General features: G+C 36.3%; 5 protein-coding genes across 8 annotated transcripts; all 5 read left to right on the top strand.

Annotated features, from left to right (window-relative positions):
• Positions 1-4,811: 4,811 nt before the first annotated feature.
• LOC129566155 (uncharacterized) lies at positions 4,812-8,419 on the top strand. The gene is made up of 7 exons (XM_055441800.1): positions 4,812-6,966; positions 7,137-7,201; positions 7,266-7,332; positions 7,399-7,514; positions 7,576-7,740; positions 7,814-7,972; positions 8,053-8,419. The coding sequence occupies exons 1-7, from the start codon at positions 6,915-6,917 to the stop codon at positions 8,131-8,133; spliced, it is 705 nt and encodes a 234-aa protein (XP_055297775.1). The 5' UTR covers positions 4,812-6,914; the 3' UTR covers positions 8,134-8,419.
• A 148-nt stretch (positions 8,420-8,567) lies between these two features.
• On the top strand, positions 8,568-11,425 carry LOC129566138 (heparan-alpha-glucosaminide N-acetyltransferase). Of its 3 annotated transcripts, XM_055441774.1 has the most exons (8): positions 8,604-8,974; positions 9,094-9,243; positions 9,320-9,444; positions 9,513-9,631; positions 9,801-10,213; positions 10,334-10,412; positions 10,620-11,239; positions 11,301-11,425. In XM_055441774.1, exons 2-8 carry the CDS (start codon positions 9,121-9,123, stop codon positions 11,367-11,369), a joined length of 1,548 nt encoding a protein of 515 aa, XP_055297749.1. In that variant the 5' UTR covers positions 8,604-8,974; positions 9,094-9,120; the 3' UTR covers positions 11,370-11,425. The 3 variants fall into 3 exon arrangements, with proteins under 3 accessions (XP_055297748.1, XP_055297747.1, XP_055297749.1); XM_055441772.1 differs by having other exon boundaries at positions 8,590-8,974; positions 10,334-11,239; XM_055441773.1 differs by having other exon boundaries at positions 8,568-8,974; positions 10,334-11,425.
• A 448-nt stretch (positions 11,426-11,873) lies between these two features.
• On the top strand, positions 11,874-13,332 carry LOC129566150 (prostaglandin reductase 1-like). The gene is made up of 4 exons (XM_055441791.1): positions 11,874-12,101; positions 12,177-12,279; positions 12,348-12,919; positions 12,985-13,332. The coding sequence occupies exons 1-4, from the start codon at positions 11,996-11,998 to the stop codon at positions 13,218-13,220; spliced, it is 1,017 nt and encodes a 338-aa protein (XP_055297766.1). The 5' UTR covers positions 11,874-11,995; the 3' UTR covers positions 13,221-13,332.
• A 2,267-nt stretch (positions 13,333-15,599) lies between these two features.
• Positions 15,600-17,516, top strand: LOC129566151 (prostaglandin reductase 1-like). Its single transcript, XM_055441792.1, has 4 exons — positions 15,600-15,943; positions 16,264-16,366; positions 16,485-16,722; positions 16,803-17,516. Exons 1-4 carry the CDS (start codon positions 15,838-15,840, stop codon positions 17,361-17,363), a joined length of 1,008 nt encoding a protein of 335 aa, XP_055297767.1. The 5' UTR covers positions 15,600-15,837; the 3' UTR covers positions 17,364-17,516.
• Positions 17,517-17,650: 134 nt separating this feature from the next.
• LOC129566149 (prostaglandin reductase 1-like) lies at positions 17,651-19,145 on the top strand. Of its 2 annotated transcripts, none has more exons than XM_055441788.1 (3): positions 17,651-18,002; positions 18,085-18,187; positions 18,260-19,145. In XM_055441788.1, exons 1-3 carry the CDS (start codon positions 17,882-17,884, stop codon positions 19,059-19,061), a joined length of 1,026 nt encoding a protein of 341 aa, XP_055297763.1. In that variant the 5' UTR covers positions 17,651-17,881; the 3' UTR covers positions 19,062-19,145. The 2 variants fall into 2 exon arrangements, with proteins under 2 accessions (XP_055297763.1, XP_055297765.1); XM_055441790.1 differs by having other exon boundaries at positions 17,890-18,002; positions 18,068-18,187.
• The last annotated feature ends 494 nt before the right edge of the window (positions 19,146-19,639 follow it).

Raw genomic sequence — 19,639 nt, 5'->3', positions numbered from 1 at the left:
AACAATGGAATAACATAAACTTTTGCACCGTATTCAGTTAGCATGTTCGCTAAACTGGCATCTGTGACTTCTACGTTGTCATCAAGTCGATCTGTGAAGAAATCAATTCAACAAACCCCAATTTCATTTGAAAAACATGTAAAAACTGTTCACATAAAATATATCCGCGTGTAACTGGAAAATTTATGTTAGAATTTAACTCACCTTTGCAATAAACGAACAGCTCGCGATTCACGAGTGATTGAAAGCATCCCCGAACGGCGGTAAAAATACTAGGGGCTAATGAGTATTCGAAAACGTTCTACGTTTCGGAAAAAAATGACTTTATTCGTATTTTAAAGCAAGCATTCGCAACGCTCCCATATAAAATGTATGGAAGCATTCGCAGTGGCATTCGTAAACATTCGAATGCGAGTATCACGCGAATGCGCTGCGAATGCGGCGCGAATGTTCACATACATTTTATATGGGAGCGTTGCGAATGCATGAATCTACACGAATGCCAGTGTCAGCTGTCAATTCAACGCTGAAACATGTCGAACAAAGATCCTTTTACGGGAAAACTGCGAAAAATAGTAGGCCAAGTATTACCACGTGGATTAGACAAAATATTAATCGAAGCTGGTTTCATAATAAATATGCATCGGACGAAGCGTTGTTTTACATTGAGCAAATTTGTTTTTTTTTCAATCACCGCCGTCGCAACTGGTTCTGTATGATTCCATTGTAAATGCGTTGTGTGTATGTCGTTTACACATCATATCAGCTGTGCGAGAGCACGACCAAAAATACTATGTCGCGCGAATCGATACATTCACGGTTACAGTCACCAATTTTTTTCGTCAATTCGCCGGCAAATGATTTCTTTACGCTCGTATACATGCTTTGAATGAAGAATCCGATTTAATTTCACAGCGCATTCAATTTCAATCCAAAGACAAAGATGCAGAAGCATTCAAAGTCGTGGGAGAGCGCGATCGGGCGCGAAATTTTGAGCCACTTTCTTTACATACAGGCAATGAAATAAACACTTCCTTCATTAAAATTGCCAAATGTTCAAAGTGACTTCTTCAAAACACTAAAATATGATTAAGCGCAATTAAAAATTAAGACAACAATGATCAAAAAAATGTCCCTAATTCGATATCCTTTTCTACCTCTTTTTCTTTCTTCTGCAATTTGATTTTTTTCCTCCATCACGTATTAAATAAGTATTCCAAATGCAGAACAGAGTGAGTAAATAAATTCTTAATGAAAACAACGCGTCTTGATGTCGTTTGAATATGAGAGTACAGACATTAGTGAATGATAGCAAATGATACATGATGCTGACTCGCTCACTCTTGGATGAAAATCTTATGTTTGTAATTTATATCGTACAAACAGCGTGGCATTTCGCTTTGCTTTCGATCAAAAAAAATAAAGCGCAACTAAAATTGCACACAAACAAGCATTCACACAAAGTTTCTCTTCTCTACACATTACTTTAAATTGAAACACACGCGGTGTTACATCTTGATTTTTTTCGTTTTCGTTTCAAATAGAAATGCTTCCAATTCAAGTCTTACTTTTGCCCTTACCCATTCAAATTTTGGTTGAATTATGTTGAGAACATTTTTTAAAATGGCAAATTTATTCATTGTTTTTCATCAGAGCGCTATGAAGAAGCCGTTGAATACATGAACCGTCTGCGTAATATCGAGCCATCGGTATATTTAAGTTTGAATTTGCTTACACCTTTATATGAAGTATTTTCTAGAACCGAAAGATCGTCATTCACAAATTGTTCAATGTCGTTTACTGTGTCAGGCGTAATTGTCCAAAAAGATAATTCGGAATCAAAAGCGCATGCATCCAAGATTTTTACGATATCATTTGGTATTTTCTCCTTCAACAACTTCTCCAACTCCAGAAAAACATTATTTGATGCCTAAAAAACTTAATCATTTAAAAAAATTTCACACATAAACAAAACAAACATAATTAATTACCATTTTTAACCGAAAAAAAAAATAAATTGACATTAGTAAGCAAACCAATCACAAGCATTCGTAGCCATTCGTATTTGATACGACGTATTCGCAAGGTATTCGTATTTAGTGCGTGGCATTTGCAGCACTCGCAGCCATTCGTATTTCAATACTTGGCATTCGCAGCATTCGTAGCCATTCGTATTTTAGTACGTGGCATTCGCAGCATTCGCGAGAGTCATATGCCCCTAGTCAAAATATCGTTCAGGTTGTTCACACTTTTCAAAATGACCAGAAAATCATTTTCAATGGGGCTTACGCCACCGACCGAAATTTTCAAAACAACCATTCGTTCGGATTTGTATGGATTGAGATGATAAAGCGTGTTGATGATGAGCTCTGCTTACGGCAATTGACAAGCAACAAGTGAAATGGCGACTTTATCCATGCGTAAGGATGCAACGAGAGCTCTCGATTTCTCTCCGTCCAAAATGGATACTTCGTTACGCGTGCCCGGTAGAGCCGAGAAGCCCATGGATTATGATCTTGAGGAAAGTTCTCAAAGTTTGACAAAAACATCCATGGGATTGGCATCACAACTCCCTTCTTTTTGCCCTTCAAGTCGACTTTCATGGTATTGCCTCCAATTCCGTCTTTCAGTTTTTCTGCGGTCTTAAAATCAACTGACGATATATAGAACTCGTCGCACATCATCACCTGCTTTCCCGGGCAGTCATCAAAGTTGAACTGGCAGCCCACATGTGGGCTTACACTGCCGACGTTCATGAAGAGGTACATTAAGGCTCCAAAAAAATAAGACTTGCCGGAGTCAGGCTCTCCAACAACCTCATAGCCACCTCTTTTGAAGTCTTTTCGGGAGATGAACGAAAAAAATTTCATGACCACTGACGTCCAGCGCGTGCCGAATTGGAACATCAAATATTTAATGAGGTCAATGGAGCTTTCGTCAATGCCCAAGCGCGACTCCACATTTAGCTTCTAAATGTGACACCGTAGTAAGTGTGGGCATACGTTTTGCGAATAAGCGACAAAGAGAATGGAAACAAGTGCGCGTGTATTAGTCGCTACATTGAGAAGCATCGTATCAGGCTACTCACTACCACACACGCACTTGTTTCCATTCTCTTTGTCGCTTATTCGCAAAACGTATGCCCACACTTACTACGGTGTCACATTTAGAAGCTAAATGTGGAGTCGCGCTTGGGTGGTCATGAATTTGATCGTGTGGACATTGGACCGGAAGAGGAAGTTCTCGAGCTCCTCGGCTTCCGCCAACTTCTCCAGGTACTCTGGGCAGGATATAAATTCCCATTGCTCCTGGAATTTGGTGGCGGCTATCTTGAATTCGTCAGAATGAGGCCCGCAATTGTCCACAAAAACTGATTCCTTCCATTCCGGGAGGCAGCAGACGTTCTCGACCGGAATGGGCATGTACACGTTGAAGATCTTCAGTTGAGCCTGGACAATTTCGGGCAACGGTTCAGATAAAATTTTTATGCTTTTCTCGGAAAAGCAATGGCCCGAGAAAATGTCGTTGACGTTAGTGGAAGAAAACATTGACGAATTGATCTCCTGGTTCAACTCGATCTCGCTCAGGTTGAGAGGAAACAATGGCTGTATCGTCTCGATAACTTTTGCACTGCACGGCAGGCTTTTTTTACCAGTTTCATTTTCTGCTTAAACATTTCTTCCACAATGTCGTGGTCATATCTCTTGCGGTTCACGTACATGAATTGAAGTTTCATACCTGGACTTTTTTCGGCATCTAAGAGCAGTTGTATAACTTCGTTCATCATTTACAGGGTCGATCGATGAACCAGCTGGTTCATATTATGTTTGTCTTTTCGCTCGATGGCAGGACAAAGTTTGGCGTAGTGGGTACACCAACACTTTGCAGCTGTTTCGCTGCCGTTGTCGCATCGGTGGATAACCACCATTGTGCATGTTCATTGAATGCGTGTTTAGAGTGCGTGAGTGATAACGTTAGTAATGACGTTAGATTCTGTAAATATGCATTGAATCAGTTCAATCTACTGAATTGAACGTTTAGCAAAAATCCATCGTCTATTCAGTTTTAATTTGAGAGTATTTATTGGCTAGGTTATCAACATCAATTGGTATTATTTGCATAGAATAATTGCATACAAGGTGTCAGCGTTGTCGAAGATAATCTAATCTATCTATAAAACGAGATAAGATAAGATAATATCTTTTATCTTATCTAGATAAGGATTCAATTTTGTCATTTACCTCGATATCTTATCTAGATAATTTTATTCGTTATCTTATCTCAATTTTGTAGATAATTTGAAAGATAATTCGATTTTCTCATATGAAAATATCAAAGATAACTAAAAGATAATTGAAAAAAATATCTTATCTGTTCATTGAAAAGATAAGATAATATCTTATCTATATCTAGATAATTGTTGTGAATTTTCAGAAATATCTTATCTTTATCTAGATAAATTTAACAGTATCTTTTTACAACACTGCAAGGTGTTTATGTGAATGAGAATTTATCGCTTATATTGTAATGAAAAATGGATTACAAATTACAAATTAAAACTGTTCATAGCCAATATTTACTCTGATATCAAATGTTGAACAGATTTTTCTTCAAATCCGTGTAAATTTGAATCTATCGAATGCGCTTCTTTTCATACCGTGCCATTGATCGTTTAATTGTGCTTGTACATCATTAACCTGAATATTATGACCGTTTATTAAATGAAACTCAATGCATTTCAGTGTCTTCTTTTCGTTCATATAATGAATAATTTCATGAACTGAAAACCAACTGAATGTATCGAATTCTCTTATCAATGGCAACCTATCCATTAATTTTGGCAAGTTTATTTCTCGCTTGTAATTTATGCTCAATTTTAATATTGATGGATGCTCTAAGATGAAATCGTAAAATTGTTCTTCGATTTGTACATAACTTTCGAAATTAAATTTCAACCTTAATTCCTCGAGTTGGTCAAACGAAAATGGTAATCCTGAGAAATGCGAATGATAGAAAATTTCTAATCTTTTTACAGTATCAAAATGAAACTTTGCAGAATTTATAGAAGCCATTCTGTCCATGTTGGAAGGCATCCAATTCAACCTTAGATCCTGAAGATATGGATAAATCTCGTTTATTTCTGGATAAATTGCGTTGAAAGGGATGGCCAAACTTTGCAGCTGATTTTTAGGCCATCGTATGTTTCGAAATGTTGCGCCTCCTTCCCAGGTTGGGTATCCCAGTTCCCTGTGTCTATTTTCAGACATCATTTCCAAATGCTCTAGACTGTAAAAATCCGTTGAATCGATGTTGAAATCAATGTTTACAAACTCACCACCTCTACGGCAACGATACGTCAAACGTCGCATGTTTGGAAATATTTTCATCAATGAAACATCTTCTAAATCGGAAGATTGAACAGTAACACTATGAACGTTTGGAAATGGTTTCGCAAAGTGATTCCAATTGAATCCCCCTGAAATTCCACGAATTTGGATTTCAGTCAACGATTCGACACAGTACTGCCTTATGTAGAAAACTAAACGATCAAAAGAAACGTCCAACGAATCAATGTTGTCAATATAATCTTCTCGCACGCAGTTAATTTCCAATTTAGATATCAAATATCCAAAGCAGCGCAACAATTGAAATGTCCTTTTTGAATGTGCAGTTAAAATAAAACAATCAACACGCCATTTCATTGGACATGAACTGAAACCATTAATATAAACATTCATTCTTCCATATTCGAAAAGAAATGCATAGTCAACGGCCTTTTTCAATTGCTTGCTCGAATCAGCCAGGTTCATTAGATCTTCGAGTGGCAAGTATCGAAATATCCGTTCGAGACAATCAATACCGAGCTGTGTGAGTTTCATCTCTTCGATTGGTTTTATGATTTGCAAAAACTTATACCAGTTTGTAGGAAGCGATGTGAACTTTCTTCTCGTTTCTTGATTCAATCGATGTGTTGCGTTCCAAATGCTGAATGGTGCACTACAGGCAATAGAAAAAAAAGTACAAAATTCTTTTTAAAAAAATTCCAATTATTTTGAAGTTTCAATCCTACCTCAGATCGACTCACCTATTTTTTTGATCTAATTTATAGAGGAAAATTAAGTTGAACCTAAGTTGTCACATCAAAAACACTGGTATCGAGTTGAATTTGAAAAAGATGGAATAAAAAATGAACTCTCGCGATGTTCTTTTTTTCAATTTTGAACTACTAACGAATATTTATTCTACAACAAGCCTGAATGACAACTTACGGCAAAATGGCTGTTGTTTTAGGCAAGATCATTAGTAAGGACCAAAAAACATCTGTGCCTTCTGCATACTGCATATTCTTGCATGTGTTCCTTTCTACTTTTCATTTGTGCATGTATTTGTGTATGCATAATCTATAGACGCTGCTTGCACTTTTGAATCTAAGTACAAATGAGCGATAACACCAACAACGTGTACTCAAGCAAAACTTCAACCAAACGCTTGATACGAAGCAATAACATAACAAGAGTTCTTTTTAATTCAAATTCCAAAAACAGATTTTTTTCATTTTAACTCTCCGCTATTGTTCCACCTTTTTTTTCTATTTCCAACGAACACACCAATTCCAAAAAATTGTACAAAAATTGGCGCCGAACCGTTCTCGTCATCGATATTGTTGTTTATTACGTATTTCGTTTCTCACAACGAACTGTCAAATTGAATTGCAACATTCTGGGCAATTGTTTACTGAGATTGGCAGTTGTAAAATTCACATCAACTGTACAACACCGACCTAAATCATTCCAACAAGTGACGCTAACGTGTTCGTACCTGTCTTTTGTGTGTGGCGTCTTATCACGATTTACAAACATAGTTCTTCAAATAATAAATCAAAGTGATCTATCAATATAAGTGACTCATTAATAATGAGCTCAAAGAAGAATAACACATTGAATTCGAGTTCTCAAATGGAACCTGGTAATTTTATTACATTTCTAATGAAGAACGTATTTAAGTTCATTTTTTGTATAGATATCCGGAAAATAACTGAAAAAAATGAATCATAACATTCGACAGTTTTTTCTCAATATTTTTAATTCAGCAATGAAATCGAATCAAATCTAATATTTTCATAATAACCAAAATAGGACGGCACAGCACTGGTGTAAAATTGGCAAAATTCGTGATTTACGGCAACAATGACATTCTTGCGGTAAAATATTTACATTTTTGTACAACAAATCGTATAAAATATTGATTTATGTCTCATTTTCCAGATTGAAAGTTTGATATTAGTCGGACTGGCGATGTTCGTTTACTTTCGATTCGACTGGATTTCTCAAAGTAAGTTTCCATTTTTTTTTTCATTATTTCAATTGGAATCAAGTTGATTGTCTTTTAACATTTCAGTTGAATTGATGCCGACATTCTTAATCATGGCTACAGTTTTCGGAATAATCCTCTTTGTAGTAACAACATTGAAAGTGAACTACATTTTGAAGAAAAAACCACAATTAATTCTCTTGGTAAGTGTTTTTTTCCTTTAAATCAAAATAACAAACATTTTAACTGATGAAGAAATTTCAGTTTTCCATATTATCGGCTGTTCTTATGTCGCTGGATTTCGGATTGGGAATTTATCTAATGAACAACACACAAATGGTCAGAGAATATATCGTAAACGAAGTGGATAAATTCTATAATTATAATGAGGAATTCAGGCAAATGTGGAAAGAACATGTCGAAGATGAGGTAAAAATCGATCAAGATAAAATTACATAAGTTCAAAAGAAAATAAATAAATAATTCCCATTATCTCTTTCAGTTGCAATGTTGTGGCGTTAAAAAACGGAATTTCTTGGATATGTTATTGTCGTGTCCAACGAAAATGCGTGCGTGCGCTGATGTAATAGAACCGCTGCTGTACGTTTATCTCAATACCGAGCTATTGCGCATTTTGTTTTGGGGTTGCGCCATTTTTCAAGTATGTAGACATAAATGAATGTATCCATTCTATTGGTTTACACTTTTAACTAATCTAATATGTTTGAAAACCATTTACAGCTTTGTGACTTTATGCTATCGATCTATGTATTTGTATGTTATTCGTACATATTCAAATACCATCAAGTTCCGGTTGTATAGAAGCAAATCGGGTTAGATGTGTTGTGGCTGCAAATAAACCTGACTTTTTCCAAAGAATTCAACAAAAGAAGTTCCAGTGCTAGCACAAATAAGATAAGATAATTTACAAACAAAAGACAAACTGAAAGGCAGAAAAACCATTACAAAAATCATTCTTCATTCAATCATATTTATTTAAGTTTTTTTTATATTATATTTATGATATGCATTTGAATAGAATAAGTTTCGTACAAGTAAAATCAACATTAAAAAAACTCATTTGTTTCAAATAACAATTCCAAGTGTTTGATATTTTTCATCAACATTTTTTTCTTCTCCCAAGTGACATTGCCTTGTTAAAAAATTGGCGGTAAAATCAATTCGTCCGTATTTCGTTTTCGAACCCAGTCCGCAGAGTGTCAAACATAAATACGAAACAAATACTGGAGTCATGTGTGTTTGACAGTTACGTATTCCATGTATACGCGAATCAGAGTGTTGTTTATAACAACCGATTTGTTTTGTTTCTTATCAATAATGAAAATTGTTTTGAAATCCAGGCACTTCACATCGACGCACTAAACGGTGAATCTCCCAGTCATTTGACACTTTAATTATTTATGGAATAATTCGATGTAGTCATCACTTTGTGTGGTATAATTTAGTCACATTTTGATATTTTGTGCCTCGTGAAGTTTCACTTTGTACACTAGCTGCGATTCAGTCGCCTGACACAGATTTTTTTTTTTTTTGCAATCGCCAAAAAACACGTTTCACTTTTATTTACGACCACGAGATACTTTTCGAATTTAATTGGGAGATTATTGGATTTTTTTTTGGACAATATTCGGTGTAAAACGAGGTGTGTTCAATATCGGCTTGATTAGCGTAAATATATGTTTTCCCATTTTTTTCTCCTTCACCTCGACACTTAATTCAATTAGTTTTTGCTAAATCGTTGGTTTTGTATTTTGGCAACAGATCCAGTTGGTGTTTTGAAGCGATAAGATGTGGGAGTTTGCTCAAGATTCGGTGACCGGGCAGTTGAAAGTTGATCAAGCGTTGCTTAATGTTAGTTCAACGCTATACGAAAGCCTTTGGCTCTATCAACTGTCTGACGAATGTATCGCGGTAATGTATTTATTTGCAATAAATTACAATGACTTATCAATTGAATCAAGTGGAATTGAACGTTAATGTTTTGCAGTGCCCATATAAGAAATTGAAGAAGATCCCAGCAAGAAGCTACATCGTTGAACGGATCAATACAGCCACTCAACTTAAATGGTCGCTGTATAAATCAAATGTTGGCCCATATGCCTTTCAGAACAGGTAACTTTCAATCATCGTTATTTTCCGTTACCATATTAGATTAGGTTAATATTGATTTTCATTTGTAGCACCGCATTTTGTGTTGTAAAACCGGACAATCTAGGACAATTTGGCATTTATAACTTGACTGTAGACGACAACGGATGTACATTTCACACGCACCAAGCACCGGTCAATCGAATTTTATGTACGTAAAAAAAAACATACGACACAAATCGTCTATTCATGAATATTACATCAATTTTCAAACAATCGTCTCTATGAGTCATTTTTAGATAATAATTGAGACGCGTCATTTGAAATAACCAGTTTGGTTGACAACTTTAAAACTTTGACCTTTTTTTTCAATTTTATAGCTATATTTTTGTTACTCGCATTCGTTTCGTTGGCCTACATAATCTTCGTGCTACTGCAACGAGGTAGAAAGTATCTGATCAATCGCAATAATTCGACGGCGTCCACCAGTCAACTTGACAGTCATGATGTCACTTTGGCTGCTGTTAATGCTGCGAAGCAGAAAAATTTATCGAGCAATCGGCTGTGTAGCTTGGACGCTTTTCGCGGCTTGGCCATTGTTACCATGATATTTGCGAATAGTGGGTGTGGAGAATACCATTGGATTGAGCACGCTTCGTGGAATGGCATTCATCCGGCTGACTTTATATTTCCCTCATTCCTGTGGATCATGGGCGTTTGCATTCCCATTTCACTGAAGTCACAATTCGCCAAAAACATTCCGCATCAGGACATTCTCAGCAGTATTTTCATTGTAAGTTTGAATTTGACGGGCGTTTCAAATGCATTGATGGAATTTCATTTTTTGAGAAATAGTTTAGCAACTTTTCCCAAAGGAATCGCGATTAATTCAATCTCTTTACCTTATTTCCAGCGATCCCTCAAGCTGTTTTTCGTCGGATTGCTCATTCACACCGCTCATGGGCCGAACTTTGCTGACATTCGTATTATGGGTGTGTTGCAACGATTTGGCATTGCCTATCTTGTCATTGCTTCGCTGCAAGTCCTTCTGAGGAGACATGTGGCAATCGATACAGAGGAGCAAACACGTTCTTGGAGAACATCATTCCTTGACATCACCTCTTTATCGACCCAATGGACAATTATGCTTGTTTTGATCGTCTTTCATCTGCTGATTATTTTCTTTATACCCGTGCCAGGCTGTCCGAGTGGTTACCTTGGACCTGGCGGAATCCATGAGATGGCTCGTTATAATAATTGCATCGGCGGAGCTGCTGGGTATGTGGATCGATTGATAATTGGAACTCGGCATCTGTACCAGCGACCACGTGCCGCTGTTGTTTATGACGAACGCATGCCATTCGATCCAGAGGGACCATTTGGCTGCTTACTAACCATTGTTCAAGTATTTTTCGGCGTTCAATGTGGCAATACACTTTTACTATTCACCCAGCCCATTGATCGGCTAAAGAGATGGCTCTGTTGGAGCATTGGCACATTCCTGATTGGCGGTTGTTTGTGCCAATTTTCCATCAACGACGGTCTGATACCAATCAATAAAAATCTCTGGTCACTTTCATTTGTTCTGGTCACCACTTCATTTGCATTTTTGCTACTTTCAATCTTCTATGTCATCATCGATGTGAAGAAATATTGGTCGGGCACGCCGTTGACATTTGCCGGCATGAATGCCATTCTTATGTATATTGGCAGTGAACTGCTTGGTCAGATGTATCCATTCTACTGGCGATTCGAAGGCATGAATACTCACTTTATGTTTCTACTGGTCAATGTTTGGAATGCGGCCGCTTGGAACTTGGTAGCTTATTATTTATATTTGCGTAATTTCTTTTTCACATTGTAAATGTTTTGTCTTATAGTTTATTTTTGGGAGAAATAAACGGAAGAAAACAATTTATATGCGAGATTTCGATCAGTCAATCATTTGAAATTCAAATGTATTTTGAAATCGAGAAATAAAAAAATACTTGACACTTTAACGAAATCATTTGCGTTTTATTTAACGATGAGGCACACACTTTAGGTATAACGACTCTCTACTTCGTCGTTAAGATTGATCCGATCAAATTTTATTATCAGCATGCGTTTCGTTCTCCGCTATCAGATGTAACGAATTTAATTTAATGGTAACGTTTTGCTAATTTTCTTCCGATTTTGTCATAGTGATAATACATCGATCGCATTTTTCATTGTGGTAAGGTAAGGTTTTTCAAAAGAATATATTTTCACCGGAAAAAGTGAAATTTTTATTTAGTTTTTCAACAATTTTGAAATTTGATCAGCTTTGAACAATTCTGTAGTTCAGAAAATTGACCGAGTTTCAAAACTCAGCGCAAAATTCACATCACGGCATTGAAGCGTTAACAAGAATATCCAAAATATATCCATCTGTCAAATACATGTGTTTGCCTTTGTCATTGTATTGGTGTTGTTATTGTCAATTTATGTTTTAATTCATGAGCTTCGGGTGAATGACGGAGTGACGGATTCTTTGTTCTTGTTAAATTTGATCTCAAAAACTCAAGTCGAGCAGACGTTATCTGATACAAGAATCATGGTGAAAGCGAGAAAGTTTGTTTTTGCATCGATCTTCGATGGAGAACCAAAACAAAGTGATTTTGAACTACAATTTGAGGAATTACCAACACTAGAGGACGGCGGTATTGAACTTCTTAACCAAAATTTTTCAAGGTCACTTATTTTTTTTTTAATTCAAACTATTTCAACTTGATTAGATGTGCTGGTTGAAACGATTTACTGGAGCGTTGATCCGTACATGAGAGTACAAATGCCCAAATTACCAGTCAATTCGACGATGATTGGTGAGAATATTGCAAGGTTAGAATATTCTTCAATTTTTTTTTTCATTATGCTCGTTTACGCTTTTTCAACTAATTATCTTGTAGAGTAATTGAAAGTAACGATCCAAAATACCCGGTCGGTTCTTATGTATGGAGCTTCTTTGGATGGCGAGATTTGACGATATTTAATAATAATATGGACAAAAAAGAAAAAGGTGGCAATCACATTCCACCATATATCGTTGAGCCGATCGCAAATATTCCGCTATCACAGCGATTGGCATCGCTTGGTATGACTGGGCTGTCGGCATACTTTGGTTTGATTGAATTGTGTGCGCCAAAGGCAAATGAAACAATTGTAATTAGCGGTGCTGCCGGAGCTGTTGGAAGCATTGTTGGTCAAATCGGAAAGATACTAAATTGTCGTGTGGTGGGTGTGGCTGGAAGCGCCGAAAAGTGTCGCTGGCTCAAAGAAGAACTGAATTTTGATGCTGCAATTGATTACAAGAATGAAAATATTGAAGAAGCTCTGCAAAGGCTAGCCCCAAACGGAATTGATGTGTATTTTGACAATGTTGGCGGTGAGCTCAGCTCCATCGTTATGTCACAGATGAATGAATTCGGCCGCGTTGCCTTGTGCGGAGCGATCTCAACGTATAATTTGAAAAGTGATCGGAGTAAGGCTTATAAACACACAATGTTAATGATTCAAAATTTAACGATTTAATTTTACGATTTTTAGCAACAAACATTCCGATACAGCCCATCATTATTGCCAAGCAGTTGAAAGTGGAAGGCTTCATTGTGAACCGATGGTTCATGCGATGGGAAGAAGGCGTTGCCAAACTGTCTCAATGGATTCTTGCCGGCCAATTGAAGTATCGTGAGACGATTTCGAATGGATTTGATAGTTTGCCAACCGCTTTCATCGGGATGTTACGCGGCGATAATATTGGCAAAGCATTGGTTAAAAAATAATTAACCGAATGGAATCAATCAACACCAATTGAAGACGAAAATACTTTTCTAAATTAACAGAAATGTTTTAATTCATATGTAATGAATTTGATATTAATATTAAAGTTTTTATTTCGCCCAAAACAAGGGAATTTATTTCACTTATTATTCTGAAGAATAAAATTGTACTGGCAAATCTCATTCGGTAATAATTTGTTTGGAGAAGCACAAGAAACTGCTGTATCATCATAGCTTATATGATCGTGTTCTATTTAAACCATATATGCGTTGTTTACCATTGCCATATATGGTTGTACGTATTTACCATGAACAAGGGGAAAATATTTTTGAGTGAAAAATATGTCAATCATTTCAAATGATTCATTTGTCGCTCTAAAATCAACGTTGAATCTCATTGGATGAAATTTGTTTGAAAATTCAGTATTCATTGTGATGGGTTTTTGTATCTTATTATGATTCATTGTGTTTTGAATTCGTTTTTTTCTTTACTCCGAACAATTTAACATTGAGCTGATTTCCCCTTGGTTCACACATTGTTCTGATCGCTTCTGTTACAATGACACACAGGTGTCTATGCCAAGGTCAGTAATACATTGAGAAATTTCCACTCGAGTTCATCAAACAAAAATAAAAGCCAGAGTATCAAGCGTAGAAACCATTTTTCGATCTCAATCAGTCGTTCTAAGCGAGAAGACAAGGTCATCGATGAATTTCTGACAAATGCGCGAATTCGAACGAATTACAGTGTGCGGAACCATTTCCATGTGTAATTTACCGTTGGCTGAATGGCCAACAGTACCGTTGATGTTGCCATTTTTTGATTTATAAAGAATTGAAAATACAAGGTTTCCGCTAGGGGAATATCATGCTTCGATTATTTCAAATATTTCAAAAAAATCCAATACATCTTTAAGAATCTGTCGTATGAAATATGGTGGATATTTGAACCCGTGAGCATAAAAACGACTTATTAAACAATCGCCGAATAAAACGATACAAGAAAAAACTACCAAACAAAACACACGTTAAAAACGTAACACAGCAGGACGGTATCGTTCAAAACGAAACTCCGCTGTGCTACACATTACCGCTGTGGTACGTTTTGTTCGGTAGTTTTTTCTTGTATCGTTTTGTTCGGCGATTGTTTAATAAGTCGTTTTTATGCTCACGGGTTCATTTGTGATTATGAATGATATTTAAATGTATTTTTTCGGATTTAATGCAAAAAATCTCAAATATCTCCAAAATCCACAAAAATCTGATTTATTTATTCGAAATATTCGAAAATATTTCATGCAATTGATGTTTATTTCAAATATCTTAAATATCTCACAAGATTCAGGAGCGTGATATTCCCCTAGGGTTTCCGCGTTACGAACTATTGGAGTAAATGGTTCGATGGCATTGCTCAATTGAAAAAATGGACTGAAGATGGAAAATTAAAATATCGTGAAACGATTACAAACGGTTTTGAGAATATACCACAAGCCTTGATTGATATGCTTCAGGAAAAAAATTATGCAAAGCCGTTGTCATCGTTTGATTGAAGTTCAATTTAAGACTTGGGCATGAAAACAGCATTTTGATTCATTTGATAAGATAGCAATAATATTGCAAAAAGTATTTTTTTCACAAACAAAAACCATTACTCAGTGTTTAACAATAAACAGCAAGTGTAAAAAATGAAACAACAACACAATAATGCATTTATCAATTTTCAAATTACGAAAAATCAAACAAAAAAGAGGATAAAACCAATTCTGGAGAATGCGGAAAGATATTGAAAAAATGGAAAGAGAAGCCAAGATAAAAACAGAACAAACACCAATTATTACAGTTTAGTTTGATAATTGCGGTTGACGAAAAGACAACTGTATGGCTAATGGAGATTTGATGGCTTAAGTGCGATATGTATCACATTGAACTTACCTCTGGAGAGATAGACACTGGTAAATTATCACATATCAATATCACATGATTTTTTTTCTCAAAAAATCGCCCCACTTTTTGACGTACATGCTGCAAAAATGCTAGAATGAACAACTGTTTTTTAGAATGAAAAAAAAAATGGTCATAATCATAGAATTATCATTGTGCAAAGTGTTCGGCGTGAAACATTCATAGTTCCGTTTACTTCAATTAGCGATAACATTGATAAAAAAGTCGTGCGAAAATATAAGAGTCCATTGTGAATTGAAGCGGTAATTAAAAATATAATCGCCGCACACCGGTCTCGTTATTGTCAAAAAAACACGATTATCGTTATTTTTCTTATCTCAAATACTCTATCGGTGTATTTGTCTCACTCTGTGTGTGTAGTGTCTAACAGCAACAGTGACCGTCTTAATCAGAACATGCGTGTGCGATTTCAAATGCATTTAACAAGTATCGGTGTTTGTATATAAACGTCATAGCCGTTTGCTAAAAATTGCCACTCAAGTTTCCGCAAATAAAATCAAAAGTCATGATTCGAGCCCAATGATACGATAAAACACATTCAGTGTCAATTTCAGTAACACTTGTTCTCACAACGAGTACGCATCGAACATTGTTTCATCCGAGTAAATACGTTTTATTAGGAAAGTGGTTTTAGTGGAAAAAGAACGAAGAGAAAAAAATGGTCAAAGCAAAGAAATTCATTTTTGCCGCACGTTTTGATGGTTTGCCAAAAGTCACTGATTTTCGCTTGGAAGAAGAAACATTGCCGGAGTTGAAAGATGGAGGTTAGTTTTTTTTTCATTGCAATTTTTTGGATTTTAACACGTCTCGCTGTCACTTTTGTACAATAGAGTTTGTTGAATAAATTTTAAGAAACAAAATTAATGGATAAATTTCATTCGTTCATCAAGTTCAATAGTCTCGTACAAAGAGACTCATAAAATGTAATGTGTCAAAATTGAGTGAAAATAATGCGAAGAAAAAGAAATTTAAAAGCAAAGTTTTTCACAATTCACTTAAAATGCACTTTACGATTTATTATTTTCATTAGCGCTAATTTATGCCGCTGTTTTAATGACTTCCTTCGTTATTCTTTTTTTGTCAGAGTTTTTGGCTGAGGCAATCTATTTGAGCGTCGATCCATATATGAGACCGTACAGCGAACGAATTCCAATTGGTTGTACTATGATTGGAGGGCAAATTGCTAAGTAAGATCGTTTCCATCCACTTGTTTTTTCATGAAATTTGATGCGTTTTTTTTTTGTTTTCTTCTTTATATTCCTTCATTGCATTCAATTTAATTTAATTTTCTTCCCAAAACGCTAGAATCATCGAGTCAAAAAATGCTGATTATCCAAAAAACGCTATTGTCTATGGATCGTTTGGTTGGAGAACCCATACCATATACAATCCGACCAGTCCCGAAGCTCAGCTGGTTAAAGCATACGTTTTGCCATCATTTGGAAAACTGCCAGAGTCATTGGGCTTGGGGCATTTGGGCATGCCTGGCAACACCGCTTACTTTGGGTTCTTGGAGATTTGCGAACCGAAAGAAGGTGAAGTGGTATGTTGATTGTGTAAACATTTGATAGGTATGTTGATATAATAACATGATCACGTTAAAATACATAAAATCAACTGTAGGTCGTCGTATCGGGCGCAGCTGGTGCTGTTGGCAGTCTAGTGGGCCAAATTGCGAAGATCAAAGGATGCAAAGTGGTTGGAATCGCGGGAAGCGATGATAAATGTGCATGGCTTACGCGAGAATTGGGCTTTGATCATGCCATCAACTACAAAACCGAGTCAATTGCCGAAGTATTGGCAAAATATGCACCGGACGGCGTTGATTGTTATTTTGACAATGTCGGCGGTGGAATCAGTTCAATTGTCATCAATCAAATGCGTGAATTTGGCCGTATCTCCGTTTGTGGTTCGATTTCATCGTACAATACGCCGGTTGCTGATTGGCCAAAAGTGCCCATTCTTCAACCAGCGTTCGTATTCAAACAACTAACTATGAAAGGATTCGTTGTTACACGTTTTTGGGACAAATGGTTCGATGGCATTGCTCAATTGAAAAAATGGACTGAAGAGGGCAAATTACAATACCGTGAAACGATTACAAACGGATTTGAAAATATGCCACAAGCCTTGATTGATATGCTTCAAGGTCAAAACTTTGGAAAAGCAATTGTTAAAGTTTAATTTCACATTCCAAATTCTAAGCATAATTTTCCATTAATTATAGTTGCAAATAAAATCTGCAATAAAATTTCGGACAAAAATAAATAATAACGAAATTTCAGAAGCAAATCCCGTTTCTCATCATGAATTGCTAATAAAAAGATATATAATCGCCGCATTCGTTTCTTACTGCCAAGGCTTGAACTTCGAGCTGTAAAAAAACTTGTCGTTATTATTCCTTATCTATATAAGTATAGGTCACATGTTGATTGTGGTTCGTAAGCGTTGATTTAATCAAAACGACGATGCGTAAGTAGTCTGCTTCTAACAACGTGTTTGTGTATGAACGTCACGCTGACTGTCAAAATTAGCCAATAAAAACCGCTTGACTGTTCGCATATATAGAAACATAAGTCTGTGAACTAACCAGTAATACTACTTTAGTGTCAATCAGCTGTTCTTTCACTCAAGACGAGCATTTTATCGGAGAAATATTTTCAAATCTTCTTTCGTTTTTCGTAGGGAATTAGAAAAAAAAGATGTTAAAGCGCTCTGCTGTTCAAGCTAAGCGATTTATTTATGCCAAACGCTTTGATGGCATGCCGAAAATCACCGACTTTCGTTTGGAAGAAGAAAGTTTGCCGGAGTTAAAAGATGGAGGTTAGTTCTCATTGATTTAAATAACAACAAAATATGATAAGGTCGATATGATCTTCGATCGAAAGATACTGTTTTTGTTTAGATGTTTTGACTGAAGCGGTTTACTTGAGTGTTGATCCATACATGAGACCATATACTGAACGTATTCCGGTTGGCGTTACTATGATTGGTGGACAAGTGGCAAAGTATGAAAACAAATTTATCACAAACTTCAGATGAGAGAAATTACTAAAACCATTCATTTTCCATTTAAACAGAGTGATCGAATCAAACGATGCAAATTTTCCAAAGGATTCTTTTGTCTATGGAACATTTGGTTGGAGAACGCATAAAATTTTCAATGCAAACGATGGAAATGATAATACGTTGATCAAACCATATGTTTTGCCATCATTTGGTGATCTTCCACTGTCTCTTGGACTTGGACATTTTGGCATGCCGGGAAATACGGCATACTTTGGGCTCTTAGACATCTGCAAGCCAAAAGAAGATGAAGTTGTCGTTGTATCGGGCGCTGCCGGTGCTGTTGGTAATTTAGTGGGGCAAATTGCAAAAATCAAAGGATGCAAAGTTATTGGAATCGCGGGAAGCGATGATAAATGTACTTGGCTCACAAAGGAAATTGGCTTTGATCATGCCATCAACTATAAAACCGAGCCTGTGCATAAAACTCTGAAACAATATGCACCGGACGGTGTTGATTGCTACTTTGATAACGTTGGCGGTGAACTCAGCTCAATCGTTATAAATCAGATGCGAGACTTTGGAAGGATCTCAGTATGTGGATCGATATCATCATACAATCTTCCGTATTCCGATTGGCCAAAGGTGCCGTTTTTACAACCAGCATTCGTGTTCAAGCAGCTGAAAATGGAAGGATTTTTAGTTCCACGATACTGGAACAAATGGTTTGATGGCCTAGCACAATTGAAACAATGGACTGACGAAGGCAAACTCCAATATCGTGAAACAGTTACCGAAGGATTTGAAAATATGCCACAAGCACTCATCGATATGCTTGAGGGAAAAAATGTCGGAAAGGCCGTGGTTAAAGTTTAAGTTTCAATAATATTTCTAATAAAAAAAGAAAGAATTGTCAATTTTAAATATACAAAAGTCATATATTCATTACAATCGAATAAATTGGCTGCATTTTATTTAATAAAGTCAATGTACCCAAGCGCGACTCCACACTTAGCTTCTAAATGTGACACCGTAGTAAGTGTGGGCATACGTTTTGCGAATAAGCGACAAAGGGAATGGAAACAAGTGCGCGTGTATTAGTCGCTCCATTGAGTAGCATCGCATCAGGCTACTCACTACCACACGCGTACTTGTTTCCATTCTCTTTGTCGCTTATTCGCAAAACGTATGCCCACACTTACTACGGTGTCACATTTAGGAGCTAAGTGTGGAGTCGCGCTTGGGTATGTATGCTCCAATCCCAAATATATTTTCGGCTCATACCATGGACCAACAACTATTACACCTGAAAAAAAATGATCATATTTTCGACTTGAAACCATTGAATTTGAAAATATCCCATAATAACATTTTTCAGAATCAATGTTTTTCCGCTTATGCGAATGCACGTCATTCCACCTATGATACTCAATTTGCTCGTTCTATTATCGCCT

Source organism: Sitodiplosis mosellana, unplaced genomic scaffold (genome assembly GCF_009176505.1).
Source record: "Sitodiplosis mosellana isolate CC-2019 unplaced genomic scaffold, AAFC_SMos_1.0 Smas_scaffold_3, whole genome shotgun sequence".
In the NCBI taxonomy this organism is placed as follows: domain Eukaryota; kingdom Metazoa; phylum Arthropoda; class Insecta; order Diptera; family Cecidomyiidae; genus Sitodiplosis; species Sitodiplosis mosellana.
Note: the sequence above shows the minus strand (reverse complement) of the source record. Positions and strands in the feature narration are given on the sequence as shown.